This window comes from Leuresthes tenuis, unplaced genomic scaffold, assembly GCF_036924035.1.
Source record: "Leuresthes tenuis unplaced genomic scaffold, fLeuTen1.0.hap1 SCAF_4, whole genome shotgun sequence".
In the NCBI taxonomy this organism is placed as follows: Eukaryota; Metazoa; Chordata; class Actinopteri; order Atheriniformes; family Atherinopsidae; genus Leuresthes; species Leuresthes tenuis.
In genome coordinates, this window is record NW_027325358.1 from 34051415 (window position 1) to 34079309 (window position 27895).

The following is a 27895-nucleotide window of genomic DNA, read 5'->3' on the forward strand; positions in this document are numbered from 1 at the left end:
TGAAAACAACTTTTAAATGCAACAGAGGGTGAAATAAACAAAAATAAAAAAGAACCAGATTTTTTAAACATTCTTTGCCAGCAGAAGGTGGAGTAGCAGTGCTCATTAAATTTACAAATATATATGTTAAATAAAAAAAAATTTTTTAAGACATATACACACAGAAAAAAATGTAATATAAAAAAAATAAATAAATAATAATAATAATAATCACAAAAGCATTCCTTTACATCCAGTGAACCGAATCTGGTCTACCACCAAACCGCTGCTCTTCTAGCTACAAAAAGGTCTAGAAAGATGTATATTTATAGATGTATACATTTCATACACATGCCCAGTGTGCAAATGAGGCTGTAAAAAAAACAAACAAGCAAACAAAATAAAAAGAGCACACAGTCGTGATGTTATGGCTGGATTGATGATGAAATAAAGAAAATCTGATTCAGTAAAATGTGATGACTTCCGACTCCCTGACCGAGCTGGGACAAACGTCGCTCATCCAAATCAATGGTTTTTGGCTTTTCATAACAGAAACAGGAACCTGAGCTTAAAGGACTCATGTAGGCGAAACCACAACAGATAGAGTTTTGACATTTTAGTGTTTTACTAATGTCTTGTGGTGCTTTTAAAAGCAGGAGGAGCAGGAATGACAGAGGGAAGAACACTCAAGTTAAAAGGCAGAATTAAAATAATGTTAACCTTAGCAGAACTGGAAAATTAAAGACCTTTATTCTGTGAAATGTTGGTGGTCAGATCAGGACTGATTCAAGATTCAACACTTAACACCAGGTTCAATATGAATATGTTTCATAGAGTTTCAAGAGTTTAACACTTTGTAAAAATGGACTGGATAGTGTAGTGGTATGATTGCCCCCTTCCATGTGGGAGACCTAAGTTCAAATCCCCTACATGACTCCAGTAGGGGTCCTTAGGCAAGACCCCCTTACCCTACATGTCTACCTGTAAGTCGCTTTGGATAAAAGCATCTGCTAAATACATAAACATAAAAAAAATGTCATAGGTCAGGAACACTGCTGGAACCACAGCAGGATACATTTTGTTAGTCAAGAAATAGTTTTTGGTCACCCTTGATTCCAATGTGTTTCAGACACAGACATGATAATTATATGGGGGGGTGGTGGTGGTACTGAAAGTCATGAAAACGTGGGAGTATGATGAAAAGCACATGTAACCATTTACAGAAGTAGTGCCAAATATAATTTTTACAGATTAAACTTTTAGAGCATGTGTACTTATTTAGAGAAAACACTGAATACATCTGCAAGAAACAATTAGTGGCGAAGTCAACCAGATGCTAGCTGGTCATAGAGGAATTAATAGAAGCATTATCATCACCAGAATGATACCAGTGCTGCAATGATTAATCTAACAATATCTAAACTATTTGGACAATAAAAATGATAACTAGGCATTTGTCAAAATTTTCGGGCATTGTGAGAAAACCTATAAACCTGAAAGGAGTTTTTACTGTATTAGTGGTAAAATACTTACTAGTGAGAAGGATCAAGCTTAATGCTTGATTTGGTTTTATAGAGCTGATTTTTTTTTCCCCCTCCTTATTTTTCCCCCCTTCTTGTCAAGGCTTCCTGCAGAGGTTTGTATATTCAGATAGTAATATGTTTGCTTAGAACAAAAGAAAAAGAAAACAAAAAAATCCCAATGTGTTCCATATTAGGCATTTCCTGTACTGAAGTGACATGATGAAGCGTCAAACTGACTGACGCTCTATGACAATTCCAGTAGACAAACGAAGCATTTCTGTTTCAAAGTTAAGTCTATCAGCTGTCTGGCACTTAGTAGAGCTTTAACTATTAGTTAAATCTCAACCAGTAAAGACAATCAACCTCCATAGTTCAGGACAGCTTAAATACAAACACACGATTTTGGGAAACAAAAAAAAGAAAAAAAAACCCAAAACTTTTCCCTGGAAACAAATTTCCATTAAAGCCCCATAAACCATTCACACTAGTCTGTCAGTCAATTCAACCTGAAAGGGTCCACAAGTATAGCTGTAAACTTTGGTTGCAACTCCTCTTGATGTCGCCCAGCAACTGAAACAAGCTGATAAAGATGAACGGAGGGTGGAGATGAGGGAGTCAGGAGGACAGCAGTGGGGGGAATAAGAGGTCATGCTCTTCATTCATACATTCACATAAATGGCAATCAATGTGGGGACGTCATCCAACCGATGAACGTACACCTGGGAACACAATGACAGGCCAATGGCCCCTCCCACCAATAAATACCCAAACCCAACCCTGTGACAAGGGAGACGATACTTAAACCACTTAGTCTGGAACATAAAGTCGTCACATAAAGGAACCATTATTTACTGTAAAAAAAAAACAAACAAACCAACAAACAAAAAAACAACAACTCATTTGTGTCTGAAACGGTTTCAAAACTGAGCAGCAGGTGAAGGCGATAGGGAATAAATGGGACAAGGTGGCTAGTTATCTGCTAGTTTTTCTTCTTGACATTGTTGTTTGAGGTGAGTCGGGGCCGCGGACCTTGGATGAGGCGTCCCAACGGAACTCGACTCCGAGCCACCTCGAAGAGTTTGGAGAAAACCTGGAGGAAGGGAGGGGGGAGTCAGGTCACATAAAATTTGCAAATTGACCAAAGATTTTAAAGCTGTGGAAAAAGTTCACATGAGATACTACTGTCTTCATCCTGTTAAAGCCATAGTATCCAGTCAATGGTAACACCGAAACTCATGATATCTGCTATTCACACGAGAGTGGACAGTAAACCAAGTGAGTTTTATCAGTTCTGTTTTTTTCCCCAACAACAAGTCATATTGCCAAAAGTATTCAATTAGCATATCATGGTTGTGTAAAACATACTGGGAAGGGACAAAAGCTGAAAAGGTTTTTCCTCCATGCTTAAGCTTGCTAAACAGAGTGTTGCACTTCAGTAACAGTGTTATCAATCAGAGAAAAGCATCCATTTTTCTTTACAGGACACCATCCCCACTGTGTGTCTGATCAGTCGTGTTTAAAGTGATACATATATATGTTATAAGCCTGACCTAGTCAGATAATCTTTGAATGAGAACCATAGTACTTTTTCACAATATTTCAAAATGACAAATATGTTCAGTTGCTGTTTGATTAATGGAAGCAACTGCGTGTCTGAATGGAACTCTGGTTAAGAGTCCTACAACCGTTTACAATTGGTGACTTTACTTTCAGAAAAGCTTACCTTTCGTGGAGTCCTCTGAAAGCAGGAAGGGAAAGAATACAGATTAAGAATTAGGAGGTCTGTGATGTCCAGAGTAAATGTGGGAAATTCGATGTTTTGTCACAAAAAAATAAATTTTACCATTTACTGTCACTATACATTTAATAAAACTAAGCAGCAAAGAAGCAGTGCTTATAAAAAAATAAATACACCCACCTTCATTTGCTTCACAGCATTTAAGAGGATAAGAAGCAGCTAATTAAACATACTTGATTAATTGATCATCAGCATGTTTCAGCAAATCTATAAAAGCTGAAGTTTTGTCAATTTGCTGATCTAAGGCATTCACATGTTCAACATAGTGCAAAGAAGGAGAGACATAAGCAATGATCTTAGAGAAGCAATTGTTGCTCCCATGTGGGAAGGGTTATAAGGCCATTTCCATCAAATCTGAAGTCAATTATTCTACAGTAAGATTATTTATGTGTGGAAGACATTCAAGACAGGAGCCTGGGCATGCAGACTCCTGGGGTTGAAAACTGGCTCTTGGGATGTGGAACGTCAACTTACTAATGGGGAAAGAACCTGAGCTGGTATGTGAGATGGAGCGGTACTAACTAGATATAGTTGGGCTCACCTTAACACACAGCACGTGGTATCAGTTACCTGAGTACCGAGGTACCGGAGTCGCTTTTTCTGAGATATTAGGTCCCTGTAAAAGCAAAGCTAGAGCTGTGTCTGCATTCTTGGCACTAAGTCGAACTTGTTTACAGTGCGTGTTGGATCCAGTTTCGGATTTTCATGGACATTATTTTGCCTCTGCAACCTGACCTCGGATAAGCAGAAGACAATGGACGGATAGAGGAAGCACAGGTGAGCTGTCCTGGATTGTTCATTTGTTATCCACTGCCAAGTAGTGCTGTAAGTAAGTGCTGCCCATACTTGAGATAATTTCACACATTTCTGAAAATACCCATAAATACCTCTTAAGTCTAAAAGAACATGACAGCATGGCTTAGGTTGGCAAAGTTGCATATGAACAATCTCAGTCTCAAATACTTCTGGAATAATGTCCTTTGGACAGATGAGGCAAAGAGAGTCTGGTTATTGGCTGAAAAACTGGGTCATTCAACAGCACAATGATCCAAACCAAGCAACAAATCTACAACAGAATGTCAATTAGCATGTCTGAAAAAGAAAAGAATCAAGCTGTTGCCAGTCCAGGCATAGCCTGTTTGAAATACTGTGGTGGGACCTTTGTATAGACAAATTCCAGTGAGCTGCAACGAACTGGAGCGATATAAAGTGGGCCAAATCTCCTCCATGGCAATATAAGAGACTTAACTTATCATCATACAGAAAACAATCACTTCAAATGATTGACTCTATGGTTCTACAAAACAATGAATCATGGATTTTTTTTGTTTGTTTTTTTATTAATTAATGATCTTTTAAGTGCCTTCAACCTAGTCTTAATAAATGCAAATAATAATTTTTTAAAAATAATCCTTATGATAAAAACCTTATTTCTATACTACTCAGGGCAAAACCTTAGAATCATGAGATGGTGTACTTTCTTTCAACTAAATTTAAACATGTATTTGTACCTAAAGCCAAGAGAACAAAGCAGGGTATGCAAGACTTCCCCTGCATAGCTAGATGTCTCACCTGTTCCCAGAGGGTTTCTGCCACCCGGTCAATGATTCCTCCAACTTCACGAAACTCTCCAGAGTATTTTACATAAGCCCAAATGCAAAGCGCCATCAGAGCTACTCCCATCACAAGATTAGAAAGCATGGCCACAGACCTGATGCCCACAAAGCCAGTGACAAACGACACCACATACATGACAAACATGACTGCAAAGAGAGTGGCGGGTGTCCGTGCGGCGTAGAAGATGTTTTTGCCATCATTGTGCTTGCTTAAGTTTGCATAGGCCTCATCAAGCTCGGCCTCCAGCTGCTCCTGATAGCGCCGGCAGAAAACCTCGCCGCCCATCTTCTTAACGGTGCAGAAATGTTGCACAGATGACTGCCTTAGCCCAATGTGATGGCGCTCCAGTTCTGCTGGAGAGATATAGGGTTTGTCTCCACCACAAATCTGAGACCAGGATACAAAACATTGTGTAAATACATTTTCAGTAAATAAAACCTAGATCTCCAATAGCAAGTGGAGCACTATGAATTACCTGCTCCATGCTTTTGATGTATACATCTTTGGCTCCTGCTACAGCTGCTAGGTTATTTGCTTCAGCTGTTGCCTAGGTAACAAAAGACATTTTTTTTTTTTCAACATTTGAGTGATGATGCAGAACTTCCCTTCAACCCAAACATGAGAAAGAAAATAAATAAATAAAAAACGGTTGATAAATTTTGTTTTCGAATACATTACTCACCCCTGTTGTGCTCATGTACAAATATTTTAGACAAAGTGCCTTTAGCGCATTAGGTGTATGAATGGAGTTTAATACAGACATTTGAAACCGTTTCCCTCACCATTTGCAATTCAGACTTGAGACCTCTTTGTGTTTGACTTTTAGCTTTAGCCAGCATCATACCGGATCTTGTTCATAAAACTGACATTTGAACTGTAGCAAACAAATCTAAACCCTTTTCCAACCGTTTTGCTACCCAGAGAAAAAAAAAAAAAACTGGATCCCCAGATCCAAGATTATTGGGTCTTTGCGGTAGTTGAAAAGGGTCAACTTGCATTAACAACCAAACACATTTTTGGAGACTTCTCCAAACCAAAAACAAAGTATCATTCTCTGAAAAGTATCACTGGGTTCTTGCAGTGCAATAGCTTATTCTTTCAAAATGCTTGTAGTGTATAACATGCACACTTTTTGGTTCCCATGGGCATGCACTGCCCGGAGAATTTTACCATGAAATAAAATCTTGCCTTTCACTCACTAGGACAGGCTAGTAAAAACAAATGTAGAAAAATAAGTCTTGCAAGTGATAAGTCTTAGACCAATAGATACAAATAATTATTTCTGTATGAATACTAAATGTGTATACATCTTACATGTTAACTTGTATATGCTACCTTTGGGTCAGATATTGCAGAACTTTAACATCAATTATCACAGTTATGCAGACAACACAAAAACTTTGTGTCTCTGTCACAAGATGACTGCAGCCCAGCAGACGTACTGTGTCAGTCTCTGGAGGAAATAAACGCCTGGATGCGAGAGAATTTTCTACAATTAAATGAAAACAAAACCGAGATCATTCTGTTTGGTAGCAAAGAGAAGAGGGTCAGCATTGGTAAATACCTTGAGACTCGGGCCATTACAATCACTGACCAAGTTTGTAACCTTGGAGTGTTGATAGACTCAGACCTAACTTTCAGCAGCCACATCAAAGCTGTTACCAAGGCAGCTTTTTACCAACTCAGAAACATCAACAGAATTCAAGGTTTTGTCTCCCAAAAAGACTAGGAGAAACTCATCCATGCATTCATCTCCAGTAGACTTGATTACTGTAATGGTCTTTTAACTGGACTTCCCAAAAAGAGCATTAAACAACTGCAGCTCATCCAGAACGCTGCTGCTAGAGTTTTAACCAGGACTAAGAGATCTGAACACATCACACCAGTTTTAAAATCTTTATACTGGTTTCCAGTCAGTCACAGAATCGATTTTAAAAGCCTACTGATGGTTTACAAATCCCAGAACGGTTAGGCCCAAAACACATCTGTGATATGTTCAGAGAATATAAACCTAGCAGAGCTAGGGCTTAGATCCAAGGTCAGTTAGTCCAATCCAGAGTCCAGACTAAACACGGTGAAGCAGCATTTAGCTGTTATGCTGCAAACAAGTGGAACAAACTGCCAGTGGAGATTAAACTGTCAGCAAATATAGACATTTTTAAATCCAGGTTAAAAAGATTTTTCTCATATGTCTATGCATGAAATCTGCACGGTATCTTTTAACTTAGACTGTTGCTTGTTTTTATTAATTTTATTTATATTCTTTTACATATTTTTAATGCCGTTTCTGCTCCCTGCTGCAATGCTTTTATTTTATGTAAAGCAATTTGAATTGTTTTGTACATGAAATGTACTATACAAATAAATTTGACTTTGAGTCTTTATCTGCTCTGGTTGATATTTAAGGTGATAATACTTCACTGTAACACTGCAGATAAGCCAGAAAAACATGGATAAGCATGCCATGGGCCTTTTAAGGAGGATATTATGTGGGGAAAAAACTTCTTTTTTTTCCGCTTTTAAGAGCAAATGCTTGGATCTCTGAAGCCACCAGTGAGTGTAAAACTCCCCCCCCCCCCCCCCCCCCCCCCCCCCAAATAAAACCTTGCCATTTTTAGGGCTCCTTTATTGTAAAGTTCCTTATGCAACAAGCCGGTCGGATTTTTTAAATTTTTATTTTTAAAGTTCTCATTACTTGTCAAGTGCGCTCCATCTCCTCTGCAAAGCCTCAACTTCTGAGTCCTTCCTGCTTGCATCAACCCTGCTAGATGGATGAAGACAGCTTCTGGTGGAAATGTCCTGTGGTCAGCTGTACTGAAGAGCATGCATCTTCGAGATGCTACTAAGCTTTCTACTTCTAATGCTACTACTCCCAGCCTCAGGGTGTAGAAGAGCCCAGTGGAAAAATATATTTGAGGGTAATGTTCCAGCAAAAGTTAGCTAAATACTGTGTATGTGCAGGAACCACTTAAGACCAGTTTAACAACTTGGTCTATGTGAATGCTGGACAGAAGAAAGTGAGCTACAAAGAGGGATTGATTCAATCTCTCAGTGTCTGAACTTCATACAATTTTATGAAATGTAAGTATCTGAGAAATAATTCTACATGGTTTATGCATGAATGAATTAATTCATGTTTTTTTTTTTTAAATTATTATTAATGGGGTGACAAACTAATTAGAATCTGAATTCAATTCCTCAATCTTCTAAGAAAGATGGTGGCCTCAGCATTGAATGGGCTAAGCAACTCCAAACCTCCCTGGTTACATCTGGAAATAAGAGCTTCACATTATTCATTGTGTTCTGTCCTATGCTCACAACTCTCCCACCCTTTGCAGTCCGTGGGGAACAAGAAGAATCGAGACGAAGAATCGAGCAGCAGGAGATACTTCTTTGTTTCATGAAAGAAGGAGAACAGAGCGCCGCAGACAAAGGAGACGATGTCTAAGTTCAACTTATTAAACATGCGCCGTTTGTATCCGTGTCGTATGAGTAAACATTTCAGACAAGGGGTGTAGCTACCAACCACCAAACACCTACGTCATGTGTTTCTATGGAACCCAGAAAAGACCCTGCCTCAGAAGGAGCTAAAATGATTATAGGAACAGAGGGCCGTGGTCCCTAGTTCCTGTATGTCCGAATGCGCGAAAAAACGGCCCTATTCCTGAAAAGGTTATAGGAACTGCAAAAGGTTCCTACAGTGGGAATGTGCCTAGTATTACTCCAACAACATGCTGACTGAAGAGCATTGGACAACTGAACTGACCTGCAGCATAGACTTCGGGTGGGGAAGTTGTTCTCCCTGGTAGATCTTCATGTAGGCCTGAAAAAATAATATCAAAATAACCAAAGATGAAGAGGAGACACTAGTCAGAAAAATAAATAACAAAGATGGTAATAATAAGAACAAGTTTTACAACAATATAACATTGTAAAAACATTTCGGAAAAAAGTAGATCAATTAAAGAAACAAAAGTTTTAACCGGCATATGAAGGAAAACATTTAATTTTTAACTTCACAACCACAGACAGATGGCACAAAACTCAAATTACAATGCAGTTCAAAGCTTTACTGTTAGGTTAAAAAAAAAAAAAAAAAGTTAATAAGATGTACTGCAAAATTGGTGCCTGGTGAGGTGTTCCAGGCACGTCCCACTGGGAGGAGACCCTGGGGAAGACCCAGGACACGTTGGAGAGACTATGTGTCTCGGCTGACCTGGGGACGCCTTGAGAAGTGGCCGGGGACAGGGACGCCTGGGTTTCTCTGCTCAAGCTGCTGCCCCCGCGACCCGATCCCCAGAGAAGCAGTAGATGATGGATGGATGGAATCTAGCAGAAAGGTGTGATTCTTACAAACTCAGGGTACTGAGTATAAAACCTACACTCACTTTGAAGTAGTGCAGCAGGTCTCTGCAGGTGAGTTTTACTCCTCCAATTTCTTTTTCCACCAGATTTTCAGGTGACAGAAGTGCTTGGATGAGGTTCACCAGCTCCTTCTTGAACTCCTCGTCGATATCTGAGACAAACCGCACATATCAGAAATATGTCACCGCTTAAACAAGGTTTTTAAATGCTTCAACAAATGCTGCTGGAAGCCCGTTTGAAATCAGCGTTAGGCTGCTATGCCAGGTTTCATAGTGACAGCAGTCTGCAAGTGTTTTGGGCAGATTATGTGGAATAACAGCCATGTTTAACATTAGTTTAGTCTCCATCCAATTGTGAAGAGATGGTTTCATAGATAAACTAGATGGTGGGGAGTATCACCTTACCAGCAGAGAGGGTAGTTACAGTCACATCTGTCACTGCACACCCTGACCAATGTGTGTTAGAGTCATTGTCACCTCGGAATAGTCTACCTGCCTGAAAGGGCGAGTTTCGGTCATATGACCTTCTGCTTATAAGCGGTTACTCCCCACCATCTAGTTTAGAACTGAAGAAGCCTTTCGGATGAGAGGTGAAATGTCTTCAAGATCCAAAAAGAAGTCCAGCTGCCCTTATTCAAGCTCTTATGACTACCATGACCTGGATGACTGAAAATCCTCATCAACGTGTACATCAAAATCAATTCAAGTATTTACAGCTTCGTTCCAATGATTTCTCCTCATATTTTCTGTTCCACCAAAACGTGCGGTTATTTATTGTAATAAAAGTGTTTGGGAAAAAAGTTGATTCACAATAATGTTGAGGATTCATTTGGCGAGTGTGAGCAGAAAATAATGGCCACCATTTACGTTATGCTCTACAGCTGGGAGCAACAGGTGAGCAATTAAATAGCACTGGGAGTTGAGTCAGGAGGAGATGCCACGAGAAAGTACAAACATTTTACTGCTCCAGTGTTCTGTGGAATATTACACAAAGGAAAGACATCTGCAAAGACCAGAGAGGCAGCCGATAAGAAAAGACACTTCATGCCATTTCTACGGAAGATTGCTGTTCTTTAGTGTAGCACTGTGACAGTGATCACAACTTTCTATTTCTCTGTATGCTCGCCAAATGAAACCACATTTTTGTTGGACTTATGTAATTGTTTGAATTACCTGTTAAACGTGCATGGTCAGAGAAAGTGTATGCTTATTTGAATGATAATGGGTGTGTCGCTTAACGGTAATGGTAACATATGAATATTGGGCAAGTTAAAAGGTACCATAAGTATGTGTGTGAAATGCATTCACAGTGTTATTTATACTAGAAGTTGTATTTTACTACTGAAATTTAATAACTCGTTGGCAATTTAATCTTGACTTTTATACTTACATATTTCAACCTGTAATTGCCCTGCATATTGTTTACCGTTTGTGTGCAGTAGTTCATGTGTACTTTTTTTGGTTCCCATCTAAAGATTTGACACCCGATTGTGAAATAGTAATTTCTATGCCTTTTAAAACTGTCCTACCAGTTGCAGTTTAAATAATAAAAAGGAGAGGAAAAAAAGAAATAACTGTCTAGTCACTTGAGTGAAGTCCAGTTCAGACCAACTATTTTTCAAGTTAAGGAAATTGCAAAACAGAGAACAACTTGTCAGTTGCTGAACTGAAGATCATAGTTTCTATGGTGGAGTTACTGCCGTTTTTTCTGTATTCTGAGTATTTTACCTCTGAGCCGGCCATCAAAGTGTGGGTTGGTGGCCACCTTAAGGCCAGGGTGTGGGAGGAGGAAGCAGCTGATGTTAGAAAAGCAGGAATGGATGTGTTTCCGGACATTTTGCAGTTCCTCATGCTGGTTCTGTTTCACCTGAACATTTTAATAGCAGGTACGATAGCTAATGTCAGACTAATTACAGTGAAAACATGTTTAATTCACCTTTAAAGTTTTTTGAAGAATATATTTTCCTCACTTCAGAACTAGGTTTGCAGTTTGCAAAGAAAAGCCTCAGTAGTGAAACTCACCTGCAGTCGTTTCTTCAGGAAGCTCTGCCCCCCATCCAAACCATATGGATGTTCGTAGGGGTAACTCCAGTCTCTGATCAAAAACATCAGTGTCTGAAAAGAGGAACACATTGAGATTGTTGATCTCAGGATTAATGTGACACCTGACACCCCCCTCCCCTCCCCTCCCCTTAATGTGCATATATGCATACATATACACACAGCAAACCTGAAAAGGTTTCTCGTAGACTTCCTCCATGGCAAGCCTTCCATATTCTGTAAAGAGCTGAGGAGAGGAAACAACCACTCAGCTTAAAATCAAACCCTTCAGTGATAACAGCGCTATCCATGCAGGAACAGATGAGTGAATATGTCTTACAGTAATTTAACAGTATCTGGCCCATGAAAGCTTTTCCATTTGCAACTCTAAACACAGTTTAAAAGCTGTAGGAAAGCAAGAAACAAAATTAATTTTCTGTGGAATAAAATAAGTGTTCATTGGCATGTTTCAGCTTGGACTTTAAGATCTGATTTTACCTCAGGAATCTTGAACTTCAATATGAACAAAATGAGGAGGAACAGAACTATGCACCAGTATCAAGTCCAAATAAAAAAAGTCTGTCCTTTACTGCTTTATAACACATTAACAATGTAGAGTGATTCTGTGTGCACTCAATATGCACTTTCATTATGATGGACAGCAATGGTAAAGGTCTTGTCACCGTTCATGTCAAACCATAGCCCACACCTGTGTGCCACAGAAGACCCTGCACTGAAGTCCTGGGGAACATGATGTAGGGCAGCGTTTCTAAATTCTGGTCCTCGAGTACCACTGCCCTGCATGTTTTTGATTATTCCCTCCTCCTCCACACCTGATTCAAATAATCAGCTGGTCATCAAGCTCTGTAGTGGCCTGATAAGGAGCCATTAATTTGAATCAGGTGTGGTGGAGGAGGGAAATATCAAAAACATGCAGGGCAGTGGTACTAGAGAACTGGAATTGAGAAACACTGATGTAAGGTGTACAGTCAGAGCCGGAGGACAGGCAAACGACAGTCCACCTCCACCACAATTTAAAGGCGACAAACTGGGATTTATCCAGGGTCCAGCAAGCCAGCTTCGCTGCCAGTCTAGAATCAAGGCTAAATACTTTTTTCCCCCCTATACTTAATATTTCGTTCATGAACATCGAAAGATGGAAAAAAATAAAATAAAATAAATATTGTTTTTGTCTCAGTGCCTTTTTTTCAAATTTGCAGTTATTGGCAACAGCTCAAGACAAACACAGACAGGATTAAAAAAAAAAGAAAAATTCATTTTTAAATGAATTTAAATATAAATTATAAATAAAAAGTTTGAAAAAAAAATTTTTGGAGGGGGTTTTAGTAACACTTTTTGTTCTGATGAGAAGAACTACAGACCTGGAGGTGCTGGAGGTCATCTTCCTGAACGTTCTGCGATAGATTGTACACCTAAAACAAATAAATTAATTGATTAACCGGTTAGTAAACCAGTGCCATGAAAGTCAGACCTTTGTTGATCTACATCTTTCCCAAAAAAGACAGAACTTCAATCCAGATGGATGGAAAGATGAAACTTAAGTTTGCCACAAAAATGTCAAAGCTATATAGGAAGTGTAATATTAGGCTGAATTAATCAGCTTTCAACTCCTTTAAAAGGAGAAGGACAAAAACAATTCTCTTTACTTGTAGGAAAGGGTGTCTCACTCACCTGGACAGAGCTGGTCATGGTGCTCAGGGCAAACAGTGTGGCACAATCTTTGATTGTGGATTGGCTGTCAAATGCACCTTGTGTGTCAATTAGTAAAACTGCAACCTGAAAAGAAAGATTTAAATAAATAAATTTAAAAAAAAAAAAAAAAAAAGCTCAGCTTCAGTTAGGCAACTATTATTGCTTGTAGCGTGCACTTGGGGGTCTTACCCTGAGTGCATGCAACACATCTACATAAAATTACTTCTTCAAAAAGAGACACTTAAAAAGGGTGCTGGAAACCTTCTTGTCGGATGAATAACCCACCTTGCTATCGTCTGGTTTCTCCACCACAAACACTTCACTCCAGGCCAGGATGCCTGTGGTTTCCCTCTCACAGCCACCTCGCCAAGTGAAGCCGGTAAGAGGCTCCTCCTCACCACCAATCCATGAGTACGACTGGAACATGGACAATCAGAAAGCTTATTACACTGTCAATGCCAATTACATACTGCTCTCAAAAACCAAATGATCTGTTGATGTCACCCCAAAGCTTGTTTTATAGTTGACGCGTTGCTCATGCCGCGCGATGTCAAAATGACGTATTTCCGCCTGAGTCGCACCATGAAAAGACGGCGCGCCACATAGTCGTGCACCAGTCAAAATTTGTAACTTGGCGCGCGGAGAACACCAAACCGGATGGACCAATTCGAAAACAGACTCCGCGAGGAAGTGCGTCTGTACAGGTACCTGTACGACACTGCACTGAAACAACATACTGACCACGTCAACTCCCGTAACTCGAGGACAGAGATTGGCAGAACTTTGGGGAAAGAGAGAGAGTAGCTGTAAGAGTGCGTGGAAGAAGCTACAGGACAGATACGTGAAAGCCTGAAAGGCAACGATAATTCCCAAGTCTGTCCATTGAAGCACACCATTTCATAACAAACAAACGGTAACACAATACTCTTAAAAGTCCTGTAACAATATTCTAAGTACTAGATCAGACTATAAAAGGTGATAACACACCTATTGAAATTTCAACTTCTGCAACTTCTTCTTCTCCACTTTCGTTGTTGTAAAGTAGTTAGCGGTAACCTTCATGTAACAGCGACACCTTTGTGACGGAGAAGACTGCAACTACTGGCGCATCGACTCGCGCCACTATATATGGCCGGCACAACACCGTGACGTCATCGTGCGAGCCATCGCGGCAACCATACTGTAAGCTTCAGAAATCAAGGAAACTTCATTCTTGACCCCTCAGAACAACCATTTGTCTGATCTACTTAGGAGGTGGCATTGTTTGGTTAGAAGACTTTTGGACAAGAGCAGGCATCCAGTTGCATTGTAATTTCTGCTTATGAAGGTTTCCAACTGAATGAAATGCCATAAAAGGAGCGGTTCAAATTTTCTAAAAATAAATAAAATATATATTATTTCCTTAATCATCTTTAGTATAGGAAACAGTGGACCATCCTTTATTCAAGAATAGAATCACATGCTCCTGACCTACTTAGTAAAAGTGCGGTCAGATTCTCATTGAAGAGCAGTTTACTTTTCCTAAATCCTTCATAACTTTTCTGAAAAATGTTAATAACCCTATGATGTCCAATACTTCAAACTTCAAACCTTTAAAACATAGTTTTAGCTTTTGAGTATATTTTGCTGCTTTGTTTCCCCAATGTCATTGGAAATCTAATGAAATTTATATATAGAAATGTTAGCTGGCATCAATATGGGCCACAGGTAATTATGTTGGTGGTAGGGTTCAGATTTCAGTTTAGTACTTTGTTTGCTTAACAGTGAAATGGTTCAACTGAAAGTCTGAAGCTAAAAAGTATAAGCAGCAAATAACAGTAGCCATTTTATTTCAACCAAAGCTGGCAGATGTTTGATATGCTTTGTATGTTGACTATACAGCTTTGTGCATTTTATTCAGTAGTACATCTTCATGTTGGATGTGTGGCAGGCTTATTATGGTCATATACATCTACCTAAAACTGCATTTAACAGCTTAACGTCTATTACCGGCACTCAACATGTGTCTGAACTTGCAAGTGCAGTTTGAACACAACTGAGAGCACCTTTGTGTTTGTTGTGAGCACTTAATACATATTCATATTTGAGTACTTTCCTTTTTCTCCTCAAATTGGTATTTTGTCTACACGCCTTTATCAATCATTCATTGCCGCTGTGCATGAATTGCACAGTCCCACTCTATGGAGCCGTTTCACAGCAGTTTTGATGATGCTCAAGCGACATAATTTTAATGCAAAAAGGTTCTATGCTCAGAGCTATGAGCCTCAGGCTACAAGCGCACACAGATACAATGATGGATCAAGATCCAGATTAGACCAATAGAATAAATGTGTCTCTTGTTAAAATATGGGGAAAAAAAAGTAATGTAGTCAATCAAATATTTTAGAAATTGGAAATAACCCAAAGTCAAATTTCCCCAAGTCCCTTTTTTAAATACATGTAACAGTTGTCAGCAGCAGCTTTACCATGACCTTGTATTTTGGACAGGGTTTATTTGATACATGAAGATGGCCTTTATGAGTGGAATTATCAGGAGTGAGTTTTGGAGGCCAAGGGACAGAGCAAGCATTGTGCCAACTTCAAATCCTCTTTACAGCATGATGAAACTCTACAGAATGTTCCTCAGATCGAGCTGTCGATTAACGTGGACAAAGGTTCATTCAGAGATCAACAGATATTTAATTTTTTCTTAAAGCCCTCCCCATTTCGAACAGAATGGATTTATCTCCTGCTGAAGGTTTTGATATCATAAGATGACATGAAGTTAACAGGAAAAATAATCCAGCCAAATGAGTTCCAGTCAAACCAAAACTGAAACACTGTACAAATAAACCAACCTAAAAAGGGGAAGTTCATTGTGTTTTTGAAAAAAAAAAAACCTGGACCTTATTTCTGGCATGAAATACGTTCATCTACTCACTCATAATAGTTTGGTGAAAGTCAGCCCGCTTATATCCATATAACGGGAGTGAACAGGGTATAGACAATACAGCCTCTAAATAAGGTATTATCTGTCTTTATTTCACCAATACTGTAGGACAAATGAATGAATGAATGCGTACTATTGCACTGTTAGTTCAGAGCTGTCATGCTGTTGTTATTGGGGGCTATCGGGGGGATTTCTACACATAATCACAACCACAGCTATCGTCACACTGCTACTGCTGGTTTTTTGCAACATGGCACAGTAACAGTAGCAAGCTCCGTGTGAAGATACCGACCGTCACAGAGCACAGATTAAATAAGCTGTGCTGCAGCGGTGCGTGGCGATGACATCATCCCACTAAACGCGTGTGTAGAAAGGCCCCCCCCCCCCGATAGCCCACAATAACAACAACACGGCAGCGCTGGACTAACAGTGCAATAGTACGCGTTCATTCATACGTATATTAATTCAAGTATTGGTGAAATAAAGACAGATGATGCCTTCTTTAGAGGCTAAATTGTCTTTGCCCCGTTCACTCCCGTTATATGGATCTACGCGGATCTCGAGACGCCGACTTTCAAACTGTTATCGGTGAGTAGATGAACGTATTTTATGCCAGAAATAAAAATCCCCTCCACAAATATGTTAATCCCACCTTAACTGTGCTTGACACACTAACAGTTTACCTGTGTACCTGTTTGTACATGTAGCGCAGCATGAAGTCCAGAAGAAAGGACTTGCCCTTGCGGAAAGCGCCGGCCACTGAGACAACCACCACATGAAGATCCTGCACATCCTCCTGTAGAAGCAGCCACTCGAGTGACTCCTCCTGCAGTGAAAACGAGTGCTCCTCCTCGTTCGCCACCACAATCTGTACCGGCCTGGCAACACCCACCTCCTCCAGCAAGACATCATCACCATCTTTGCATCTCATCCTGGATGTTTCAGATTTAAACCCATGGCCTCCTGAAAGAATGATACATGATTCAAATCTGACCACACTCATCAAGGAGTACAGGACACAGGGGGCAATTCAATAATGGGATAACATGACCACTTGGATGACTAATCCCTATGAAGAGGGATATTGCAAATAATCATATCTCTGTTATTCCTTTATTCATTCATTCCCACTGTTATCGCAGCTAAATATAAATCACAACCACAGCTGTAAAATCTTCCTCATTCATCTGTTTAACAACCGTTAAACAGATGAACGAGCAACAGAAACTGACTCAAATGTTATACCCGAGTTCTCAACAGTACATGCTTTATTCTTATTCTCAGCTTTGCTGACTTCGTCATTGCGGTTAAAGGTAGTAAAGAACCAGGGCTTGTGTCACTCCGACACAGCAGTTTATTTTTATGGCCACATGATCAGACATTTGTGTCAGATCCAGCAGGACTCTTGGGATACAAATCCCAGTGCACACAAAGAAGATAATAAGCAGAAAAAGAAGCACAACGTGGAAGCTTGTGTCGAGGAGAGACAAAGCAAGGTTGCAGTTATCCACATCTCTGCACTGAACAAGTACAAGGACTGGAGATGGAATAATGTGAAAACATGGAAAGCTTTAGTATAACTGACCCAAACTGCAAAACAGACAGAACTGCACGTGTGGACTGACTGGGATTTTGTAGAATCCACAAGTGAGCGCTCAGTAATAGTAGTTGCTTTAAGAATATCAGTTTTCTATCAACACAAATGATTGGCATAGCAACTGAAAAGTGTTCGTGAATCTTCAACTTAAAAGTAGCTCTAACAGATATGTGCAATTCTGACACAAAGGACCCTTATTTGAAGTCAAGAGGGGGAGCCCAGAGCAAGACTGGAGAGATGCAGATTACCTTCTGCTTGCTGTGACTCACAAGATGCTTACCTTCACATCACCTTTCTGTGGACCCGTGAAGGAGCCTATGTGCAGACCCCCACTAGTTTTTAAATTCGAAATACATAAATCCCCCAATTCCCTACGTAAAAAGGATAAACGCCTAAAAACAGAGTACAGGTGCTGGCGATAGAGTCAGTTTGGAACAGCTTCAACTTTAGAATCTTAAAAACTGCTTTTCTTTCTCACTATCAGAAACCTGTAGTGCGTTTCTGGTTGTGAGAAAGAAAAGCAGTTTTTGTTTTTGCCTTGTCATTAAAAGTCTCAAAACTAATTGCACCACCCTTTAGACTACACTGAATTTCTGTTGTGAGCCATAACAACGGGAAACAGTTTTTCCACAGATCATTGTGTTTCTGTCATTCCATTTGCAAATTCATGTCCCGAGTGCTTACAAATGCCATTTGCAGCTAGTGTGTTAATGTTCAGGAACAGCTACTTTTTTTGATACAAGCTTCCAGCAATATTCAGGGTGTTCACACTTTTAGTTTGGTTTTCTGGTCCACACCAAAGCACAACTTTAATCCCGATTCGTTCTGCCGTTAATACTGGTGTGTGATAAGATGAATATTAAACATTTCCAAACCAATGCTATATGTAATGAACTTCTATTCCAGCTCCGCAGACACCTGCATCAGACATAATAAAAGCAAAATTACAGCATATACCAGCTGCCACGAGCAGGTGGGTACACCTTGTACAGGTCGTCAGTCCATCACAGGGCCACACAGAGACAAACAACCATGCACACTCACTCCTGGGGTCAGTAGAAACACACTATTACCTGAATGCATGTTTTTTTGTTTATAGGAGGTTGGGAGGAAGTTTGAATACCCGGTGAAAACCCAACTCTGGAACCCACTTGCTGTGAGGTGACGGTGCCAAACAGCACACAGCTGTGCAAACATATGGTGATAAAAATAAAATAAAAAAATATTAAATTGCATTTCAGCTGTGTCATAACTCTCTAGAGTCTGACAGACTCATTTAACTGTGGTGGTCAGTTAGTGAAGCTTCACAGAAACTCAGCCAAGAGAAAAGCTTAGGAGAAACCATTGCCATCATTGGATAGCAGGACCAGCTGGAGGTTTACAGTAAATATAGCCATGATTGGTGTTTGAGTCAGTTTTAACCTTTCAACTCTCCTTGCATGACAGCAGCAATGTTGAACACGCCAACATCTTAAATGAAAGCTACAAGTAGAGATAGAAAATGAATATCAAATAAGAAAAGTCATAACTTAAAAGAGGTATTGAATGTATTTGCTTGCGATTACACGGTGGCTCTAATGCTAACATTGCCATCAGGTCAGCTACTAAGCTAACGGATTAAGCCAGAGCAGCCAACAGTGTCATGGATAGGAGCATAAGCGAATGCGAGTACTTTGCAGTCAGCAATGCAATGAACTGACTGGGGGGGGGGGGGCTTGTGGCTCTGTACACTTATACACTGATAACTAAGCACAGTTATCATGTAGAACCTGTGCCACGTGTATCTCTCACACATACACACACACTATCCTGTTGTTTGAGGTCATCGATACCCACAGTTGTGTTGTATGCTATGCTTGTTGTTTTTTTTTCTCTGCTTGTCTGCTTTCAGGTGCTCCTGGTGGTGCCAAGACTGGATTCCCCACAGAGGCCATGGATTGTCTTCCGTTTTGTTTTAACAGGTGTAGCAGCTGGTTGTCTGGTTTTTCTTTCCATTTTTGTTCTGTTTTTTCTTCTTTGCTCTTCCTCTTTCCCTGTCCAGTTCATCACTATTACATGTTAAATATTGTAACAAAAATAAATAAATGGGCATCAAAGGGAGCTTTACATTCATAAAGCTTCCTTTGGCAAAGCAGATGTTTGGCTGTTTGGCATATTCAGATTACAATTCTGCTGCCATAATGCTGTACAGGACAAGAGGAGAGGAAAAACAAAACAAAAAAAAAAAAAAGTGGATTAAGAAAACACACCCCCCCCCCCCCCCCCAAAAAAAAAAAAAAAAAAAAAACATGTATTAGTTATGGTCCCCTATGGGAATATAATCCCTAATAGTTGTGGTCCCCCTATACAACTAAACTTTCTTTTGCTTCTGTGATTAACTGCATCCACCTTCAGCCCATTCAACTGGTCTCAACTTTTAAAAAGGGGAATGCCGGTGTTTTTAAGCCTAGACCTTATTTCTGGCATGAAATACATTCATCTACTCACCGAGAACAGTTTGGCGAAAGTCGGCGTTCATCAGAAGCTATTTAGATAACTTGGCTCTCCTATAGCTGCAAGTAGCCACATAACAGTAGCTAGGTGCTAACAGAGTAATGGTACGCGTTAGTTCATTCATTCTTCTTAAAGTATTGGTGAAATAAAGACAATGCCTTATTTAGAGCCTGTATTGTCCATGCCCTGCTCTCTCTGTTATATGGATATACAACGATCGCGAGTTACCTAAATAGCTGTAGATGCCTACTAATGATGTGTGACTCTGTTGTCATTTTCTCACTTTAATTGATTTGATGATTTAGCAATAATTCTGGAATGGAAAAAAGCAGAGTATGACGTGGAAAAGATGAGCATTAGAGCATCGAAATCCATGGTTCTCAGTCATCTTTCTCCTCTTGTCAGAGATGGGTCCTTGCCTCACATTAAAGAGTTAAAGTGTATCGGGATCTTGTTCATGAGTGATGACAAGTAAGAGCTAGACAATTTGGGGCTTCATCAGCAGTATCAAGTGCATTTCAACCCTCAGTTATGATCAGATTTGGGTAATGCCCTAAAAATTAGATAACTGATACAAGAAAAGTGAGGTATCCCGAAGGAGCTTTCAGTAGAGATGCTGCTTCTCTGTTTCAAAAGGAGTAAACTGAGTTGGTTCGGACATCTGATTAGGATGCCTTAATTTTTTATATAACTCATGTTATCTGAGATTTACTGTGTCGCAGAGTGTTGGGCATAGCAGGGTAAGATAAGTGGTAGAAGTGTTACACCTATCCTACCATACGCCTATTGTATAAGCTTTTGCTGGCGGTTATATGATCTAACATTGCCTAAGATGGTCTGGTTTAGGTTCAGCAATGTTATGTTAAAGTATATTCAGGTCAGCTGACCACCTGAATATACTGGATGACCAAGTTTTTTTTTACCCCATCAATAGATTTTTCTTCCCCGATGTCATGCGCATATACTAGGATAACAATGCCAGGACCCATTGGGTTCAAACTGTGAAACAGGGCATCAGAAAGCATGACATAATTATCAGACATGGACAATTCACCACAGAGTCCAAATCTTTACCCCACTGAGAATTTTTGGATGAGCTGGATGAACTTAGACTCTCCCATTATCAAAACAAGGTTCTGAATTGAAGTGAACGACTGATCTGGCTGTTGTTGATCAACTTTTCATGTGGATGAAAATCTATGCCATTAACAAATTTCCTTTTGTGTAATATTCAATTAACTGCAAGGTGGATCAAAAGTAACTGCATACTTTAATATCTGCCAGCAAAAGCGATGATTGAGTTTCTTAAATTAGTTCACTAGTATGTCAGTGTCTAAACATATTCCCTATCTATTAAAATGCCAAGCTGGCCAATGGCTAACAGCATTATCAATTTCAACTGGACCCCTTACATTAGGCACTGCATCATTACACACCTCGGAAGTGCATTAGAATCTTGCCTCAATTAAGCTGAAATTTGTGTACGAGTTGGTTGAAAGTCCTGTTCTGGCAGCTTTCACAAACGGGCAATGCTTTGATAATACTGCGGGCACAAAGCAAGAGCTCATGTTAAGTTGACTTAAAATGACCTGCATGCAATGTACATATGACATAAAAGTCACAAGAACAAACTAGAAGGATTTTGAAGTTATAGAATGACCAACATTTCTCAAATTTTTCAAGAGTTCAAGTCTCTAAAATCAAAAACAATGAAAGAATATATATATATATATATATATATCCTCTATTCATTTAGCCATAACATATCTGGAAGCCAGAGCTCCCACAAGTGAAATGTGAAAACTTCATATGAGAGTTCAACTTGTGACTTATGTGTAATTGAATGGGTTTGTTTTTTCAAAATAAGTCTATTATAGATTTAAAACAATCCATGCTTTTCCTTCACTTAAGTGTTGGTACAAATTATGCACACATAAAAATTGTTCCAAGCCTGTTGCATTCAAAAAAAGCCTTAAAAACTTCCCTAGTTTCCTGTTAATGAAGGAGACTGTGGCGGCAAAACAAAAACTACAACTAACAGATCTGTCAATAATGGAGCAGTAGGCTATGTTGTTAATCTCATCAAGCCAGTCAACTTCTAACATACCAAACCGAGTCCAACTTTCTGCCCTCCATGGTGTGATTTCCCGCTATTTCTCCCTCTGCCGCACACACACCATTTATCTCATCCCTCTACGCCAGTGCTATTAGCTACTGTTGAGCCAGACCCACTGACTGATCCCCTACTAATAACGTGAGGTTACAGTGGCTTGAGTGATCCACCCACGCTGCGGAATAACTACTCCACGGCCACCGGCGTTGGTCGCTTTCCACCGGGTGCACCGCAGACGCCTTGGTTTCTGAGTTTCAGTAGTGTAGGCGGCTACGCTGCTTCATTATCACTGTGCATTCAGAGTCCGGGCAGGCACACAGCACAATCACCTGTAACTTAAATGTACAGTAGCAGGCTGTTACTGTACCAACAAGCTGGCGCAGCTTTTTATTTTATATTCTCTTCTCTTGATTTAAATAAACACTTTTTTGATGTAACTCCAACATTTCACAATTACAATTGTTTGTTCAGTCACTAGTTAGGGCCAGTGGTGCAGTGCATCTGTAGTAAACATCCTTCATAACGTGCTGTTTAAGAGTGGCCGGGCCAACTTGTCTCATAAAAAGAAATTCTGCATTTGCTCCACAGACACTACAGTCAGTGCGGTTACATGCGGGCCATCGGATCGGATTAATGACTAAATTACAATAAGACTGAGTTATTCAGTTCATGTAGACACCTTAATCTGACAAGAAATCGAATCGGATAACTTGCGATTGAATTAAGACCCCGGGATAACTCAATCCAAATGCCCACTGAACGTGCATGTAGACGACAGTGGATCGGAGCTAGCGTTCTGCGCAGTCGAAATTTTTTTACCGCGATCGTCACCCGGAAGTTGAAGGAGACGATATTACTGTTGTTGTCGCCACCGTCAGAAAAGAAGAATGCAATGGAGAATGCGCCGTTGTGCATCGCGTTTGTGCCATAACCATGCTCATCACAAATGTAGAGGGATGTAGCTTCATCTTGCTCTTCGTTCGCCATCTTTCTGAATGTCTTAGTTTTGTTGTTGTTGGTAGTGAAGACGTCAACCGGCTCAAGTGGCTCTATTAGCGATAGTTAAAATGGGTACAGCGCTACCTATCGTACTGCGGTATTGCATGTTTTGTGCCAGAGATTCGATTCATTCACCGCCATATATCCAAGGATAATTAGCCTTGCTCAGATAAGGAGCATAACCCAACTATACTATACAATCAAGTTAATCTCATCACTGTGTGAGAGAGACTTCTCCACAATGAATCGAGTAAGGCAAAATGGCATGACTGGAGTTGCTGAGTGGTGTGCCTAATATTTAATCCATTTACAGGGAACCGTATACATTACCAGACTAGGGTACAAAATGTGTGTTCCAAAGGCTCCTCCTGCTTTCATTACTTTTGATTAATTGCAGTTATCTTAATTTTTAGGTGAAATCAGACCTCCATAATCAACTTCAGGGGGAACACCTCGCTGCCTGCTTGAGGATCTCCATTAAAGGACCCAGCCCTCGAGATTTTTATTATGTCAGTGCTGTGGTGCTGTTCAGCACCTGGGTACAGAGTGTGTAAATAGCCTGTCCAAAATGTTGTTTGTTCATTCATTCATTCAGTAGATTGTTCAAAAGATTGTTTGTTCAAGTGAGTGAGTTATTTTTTGGTATTGTTTTATTCTGAATTAAATTTAAAATACTTCTGATATGCTTTTGTAAGTTCTTATTCGTCAACGTATGTTCATATACAGCAATTTACATCCATGGTCTCAAAATGCACTTAAGTGTGATCATCAGGCTTAAAAATGTACACACACATTAAAACCCTCGAGAGTCAGAGGCTCTCCCACCACAGTCTCCTAAAATCATGTGGGAAACAATGAGAGCAGCAAGTACAGTCAGTCAAATATGGTGCAACGCCAAGTCAGTAAGCATAAGTGACTGGGTTGCTAATATTGCCCGCACTCAAAGGGCAATAAAGTTAACCAACCTCAATGAGAGCAGCAACACACTGGTGAAACACTGCTGGCACTCTCGAGAAGATCACCAAATACATGACTGTCAGCCGGTATCACATACCAAATGGCCGGGCGTAGTTTGTGCTTCTCCATCATTTCGACGTCGTAGCTATGGTGTCGGTGTGGACCCCTACGCCGTAGCCTGACGTGCACCTCCAAATAAATTCTAACTACGTGTCACTTTGACGTGGACCGCAAGGGCTGTGATTGGTCCACTCAGAACGTAATTACCAGCAGTTGCTTTTTCCGGTCTTAATGGCTGTATACGGCGAAGAAGCTCACGAAATGGCCCGTTGATAGCCGAAAGTATTGAAAGTGCCTTTATTCATCCAGGTCTCTCAGTGGGTGAACCAGTGTTGTAAATTCACCCGTTCTGCCTTGACCAGTTTAGTGGTCGTATAGACCACCTCCGGAAACGTCTTCTGTTGCCTGCGCTTCAACATTTGCAATATAAGCATTTATTCAGAACCTTAAGACCTTTCTTAAATAACTACAAATTAAATTTAAAGTGTTTGTAAGTAACTTTGAATGTGTCTGTTATGTGTGCAATGTAAAACAAACACTTTAAATTTCAGATAGCATCCCTTCCAATGTGTCACCAATCAAATGATTCCACTGTAAGACAATGAATGAAAATGTAATTTACGTATTCAATTACTGTGCAGCCCAATTTATATGCAACTACTATTTTCAACAAAAGACAAACACTATTCGTAGTATTTTAACTCCTCACTACAATTGTTCTCAATTTTCTATTTTGGAAAGCATCAGTAGCTGAAGGTCAAGTACAGATACAGACGTCTGGCTGTAGTAATCATATTTTTGGCTAATCACTTTGCTTTACCAACTCACAATTAATGCTAAACTACCGGAAGGGTTAAATGTTTCATGCTTGAATAACAATTTGCACGCTTGATCTGAATTAACAGCAGCAATTTGGAATAAAAAGAACAGTGACGACAAAATTAAAAATGTAATCAAATGATGCCCACTGTTATTATTCTGTCTAAGAATATTATAAGGGCTTTAAAGAAAAGCAAGAAGCTGTGAAGTCTTTATAGTGAGTTCATGAACGCATCAGAAGTGTTCTGAAGTCTATATGTAGAAAAACAAGTGAGTTATTAATAGAATATATACACGGATTTCTCATATCTAAACAACTTGCAAACTTTTTTTCTTGAAACTACAGGGCTGTGACAGATTCATAATGAGTTAATAAATATACTCTTGATAGTATGGAAAAACAAGTGAGGTATCAAATAAGAAAGGTCCAAAATAGCTACACACAGATTAAAAAAATGAAAAGCTTGTCCTTGAAAATAAAGAGTGTGGGAACTACACAATGAGTTCACGAACACATCAGAAGTGGTTTGGTGTTCATTGCATGAATTTTCAGCGAATTATTATTTAAAAAATAAATAATAAAACATTTTTTAAAAAGGCGTTGCACTTTTGCGACGGTCCCTAAGCGCTCTGGCTGCCGTAAGGGACTAAGAAGTATATTCAGTGCGGTTACTTTGATCTTTCGCCAGACTGCGTTATTTTGGTGAGTTGATAAAGCCTGTGAAATGTTAGTTTAGTGTTCTGTAGAAAATAATACCATCTTGAGGGTAATTGGTGTGGTTTTCGTGACGCTATTACAGTTACAACACCGGAAAATAGGCAAATGTCGAATATAAAACCAATTTCACCCCGCTTTAACTTAAGTGCTTAAAGGCATTAGGCGCAAATTACTATCTGAAACTGCTGTTTAACAGCCGTTATGTACTTCAAAAGGAAAAAAAAGGGCTATCAGCTATGTTAGCTGAACCGCTAACAACAAACAAAGTCAGCTGCAGGTGAAGGCAGCTGGCCGGTTTAACAAAACATTTAACAACGAGTGCTTTATGACAATACACCATGTGTAGCGCGAATAAATCCACGCCAGTTCAATCACAGGCCACAGTCATTGTCACCACCAATTTAGTGCCATGTTTCCAGGGATGTTTTTACCCCTTTAGCGTACCGAACGCTTTGAATCGCAGCAGGGTGCGAAATGATGGGTGATGAGATTATTCGACGAGGTGGAGCGCTGCCTCCAGTCATTTCATAACGTTTATTGTCTAATTGTACATGACATATAAGCACGCGACTGTAGAAACCACAAATACAGGGAAAATCTATTGTCACCTATCACGTCAGTAACATAACTAATTTTAGATAATAGTAAGACTACCTGCTCTGAAGATGCTGTTTTTATGATTCCGCTGTTTCAACCTGTTCTCCTCCTCCGCCATCTTTCTTGACCTGCTGAAAGGAGCAGCCTGCTCGAACGTCACAGTATTCCGAGCCGTCCAGCGTTGTTCTAAAATACTGACAAAAGCCCCGCCCCCTGAGCCTAATTAGCTGATTTTAGCATAAAACATCTCTGTTCCTTATGTTGCCTGACCATATTTCAAGATAAAGGGACGTTTACTACTGCTACCAAGTAAACATGAAAATTATATAATTTTTACAAAAATACAATTGTTATTTTGTTTGTTTTTATTGTTGTACCTCAGATGAATTCTTGTTCCTGCACAGTTGCACAATAATGTGGTTGTTTGTTTTCCGTATTTGTTGAAATTAGCATCTTTTCCTACCAATACAGATGCAAATTATTTGTCAGAGGAACTGGTTCTTAGTCCTTTTATACTTTAAACTATTGATAACTAGACTTATTTAGAAGACAACAATTGCTAAAACAATGAAAACAAAATAATACATTCAAGGCCTATTTAAAACAGCATATAGCCTGCTGACAGTCTTTATGAAAAGATCATTTCATGTAAAAACAATGGGAAAACTCAGAACTGGGTAATGTTCTTGTCACAAGATCAAATGGGTTTGTTTTGTCCTGTCTTCTTGTCTTGTCTAGTCATTTCCTGTTTTATTTTGAAATAGTAACTTTCCTCTCGTTTCAGGTCACTTGCTCTTCCACGTCTGATCGTCTGCTAAATGTTTCCACATTTTCCCTGTCACCCAGTGTATAAGACTCTGCCTCTCCCTTTGTCTGGTGCCAGCCAGTGTGTTTATTTTCGTACTTGTCTTGAGGGGCAGTTTTTGGTATGGGCGAAGTGGGCAATCGCCCAGGGCGCAATCTGTGAAAGGGTGCGCCAGGAGAGGAAGAAGAAGAAGAAAAAAGTCATGGGCGGATCTACTGGGGTGGCAACGAAAGCCTAAACGAAAGCCTTGCCACCCCTAATGCCACCCCAGTTGGCAGCAACGTATTAAAAGAAAAATTATGGCCAATTTGACATTTCCGAGTGCAAATCAACCAATGTCCGACTATGATGAATGCAGCACGCGATGACGCCAGTGCCGATGATACAGTGCTGCAAGACACTGCTTTGTTTGGAAAACTGTATGGCGCGAAGCGAGAGAGCCGAGAGTCGCGAGGAAAGGAGACCGGAGCAAAAACTGATTAACTATCTATCAAGAAATTAAATTATAATGAAAGCACAGTGCTAGTATAGATTTTGATTTTGAGATGATAAAAATTAGGGTGAAGGATGTTATTTCGCTAACTATATATAATGTTAGCTAGGTTACCTAGCCTAGGTCTGACGTTAGTCCTGTGTAAAGTAGACTACAAAAGCTAATATTCAGTCTGTCAAGGAAAACTTGGATATTATTTTTTGAATTGGCTCCATATGAGGAAAGGTAGCATATGTAGTTTTTCTCACCAAAGAGAAAGGCGAGAAAAGTAGAAAATGAAC

General features: G+C 39.8%; 1 protein-coding gene across 1 annotated transcript; it reads right to left on the reverse strand.

Annotated features, from left to right (window-relative positions):
* LOC140304781 (atlastin-2-like) lies at positions 1 to 26481 on the reverse strand. The gene is made up of 14 exons (XM_072383554.1): positions 26374 to 26481; positions 16655 to 16926; positions 13320 to 13451; positions 13014 to 13118; positions 12704 to 12754; positions 11512 to 11568; positions 11304 to 11396; positions 11010 to 11148; positions 9306 to 9433; positions 8684 to 8740; positions 5393 to 5464; positions 4873 to 5304; positions 3226 to 3240; positions 1 to 2592 (listed from the first exon to the last, which is right to left on the reverse strand). Exons 1-14 carry the CDS (start codon positions 26432 to 26434, stop codon positions 2482 to 2484), a joined length of 1725 nt encoding a protein of 574 aa, XP_072239655.1. The 5' UTR covers positions 26435 to 26481; the 3' UTR covers positions 1 to 2481.
* Between the last annotated feature and the right edge of the window lie 1414 nt (positions 26482 to 27895).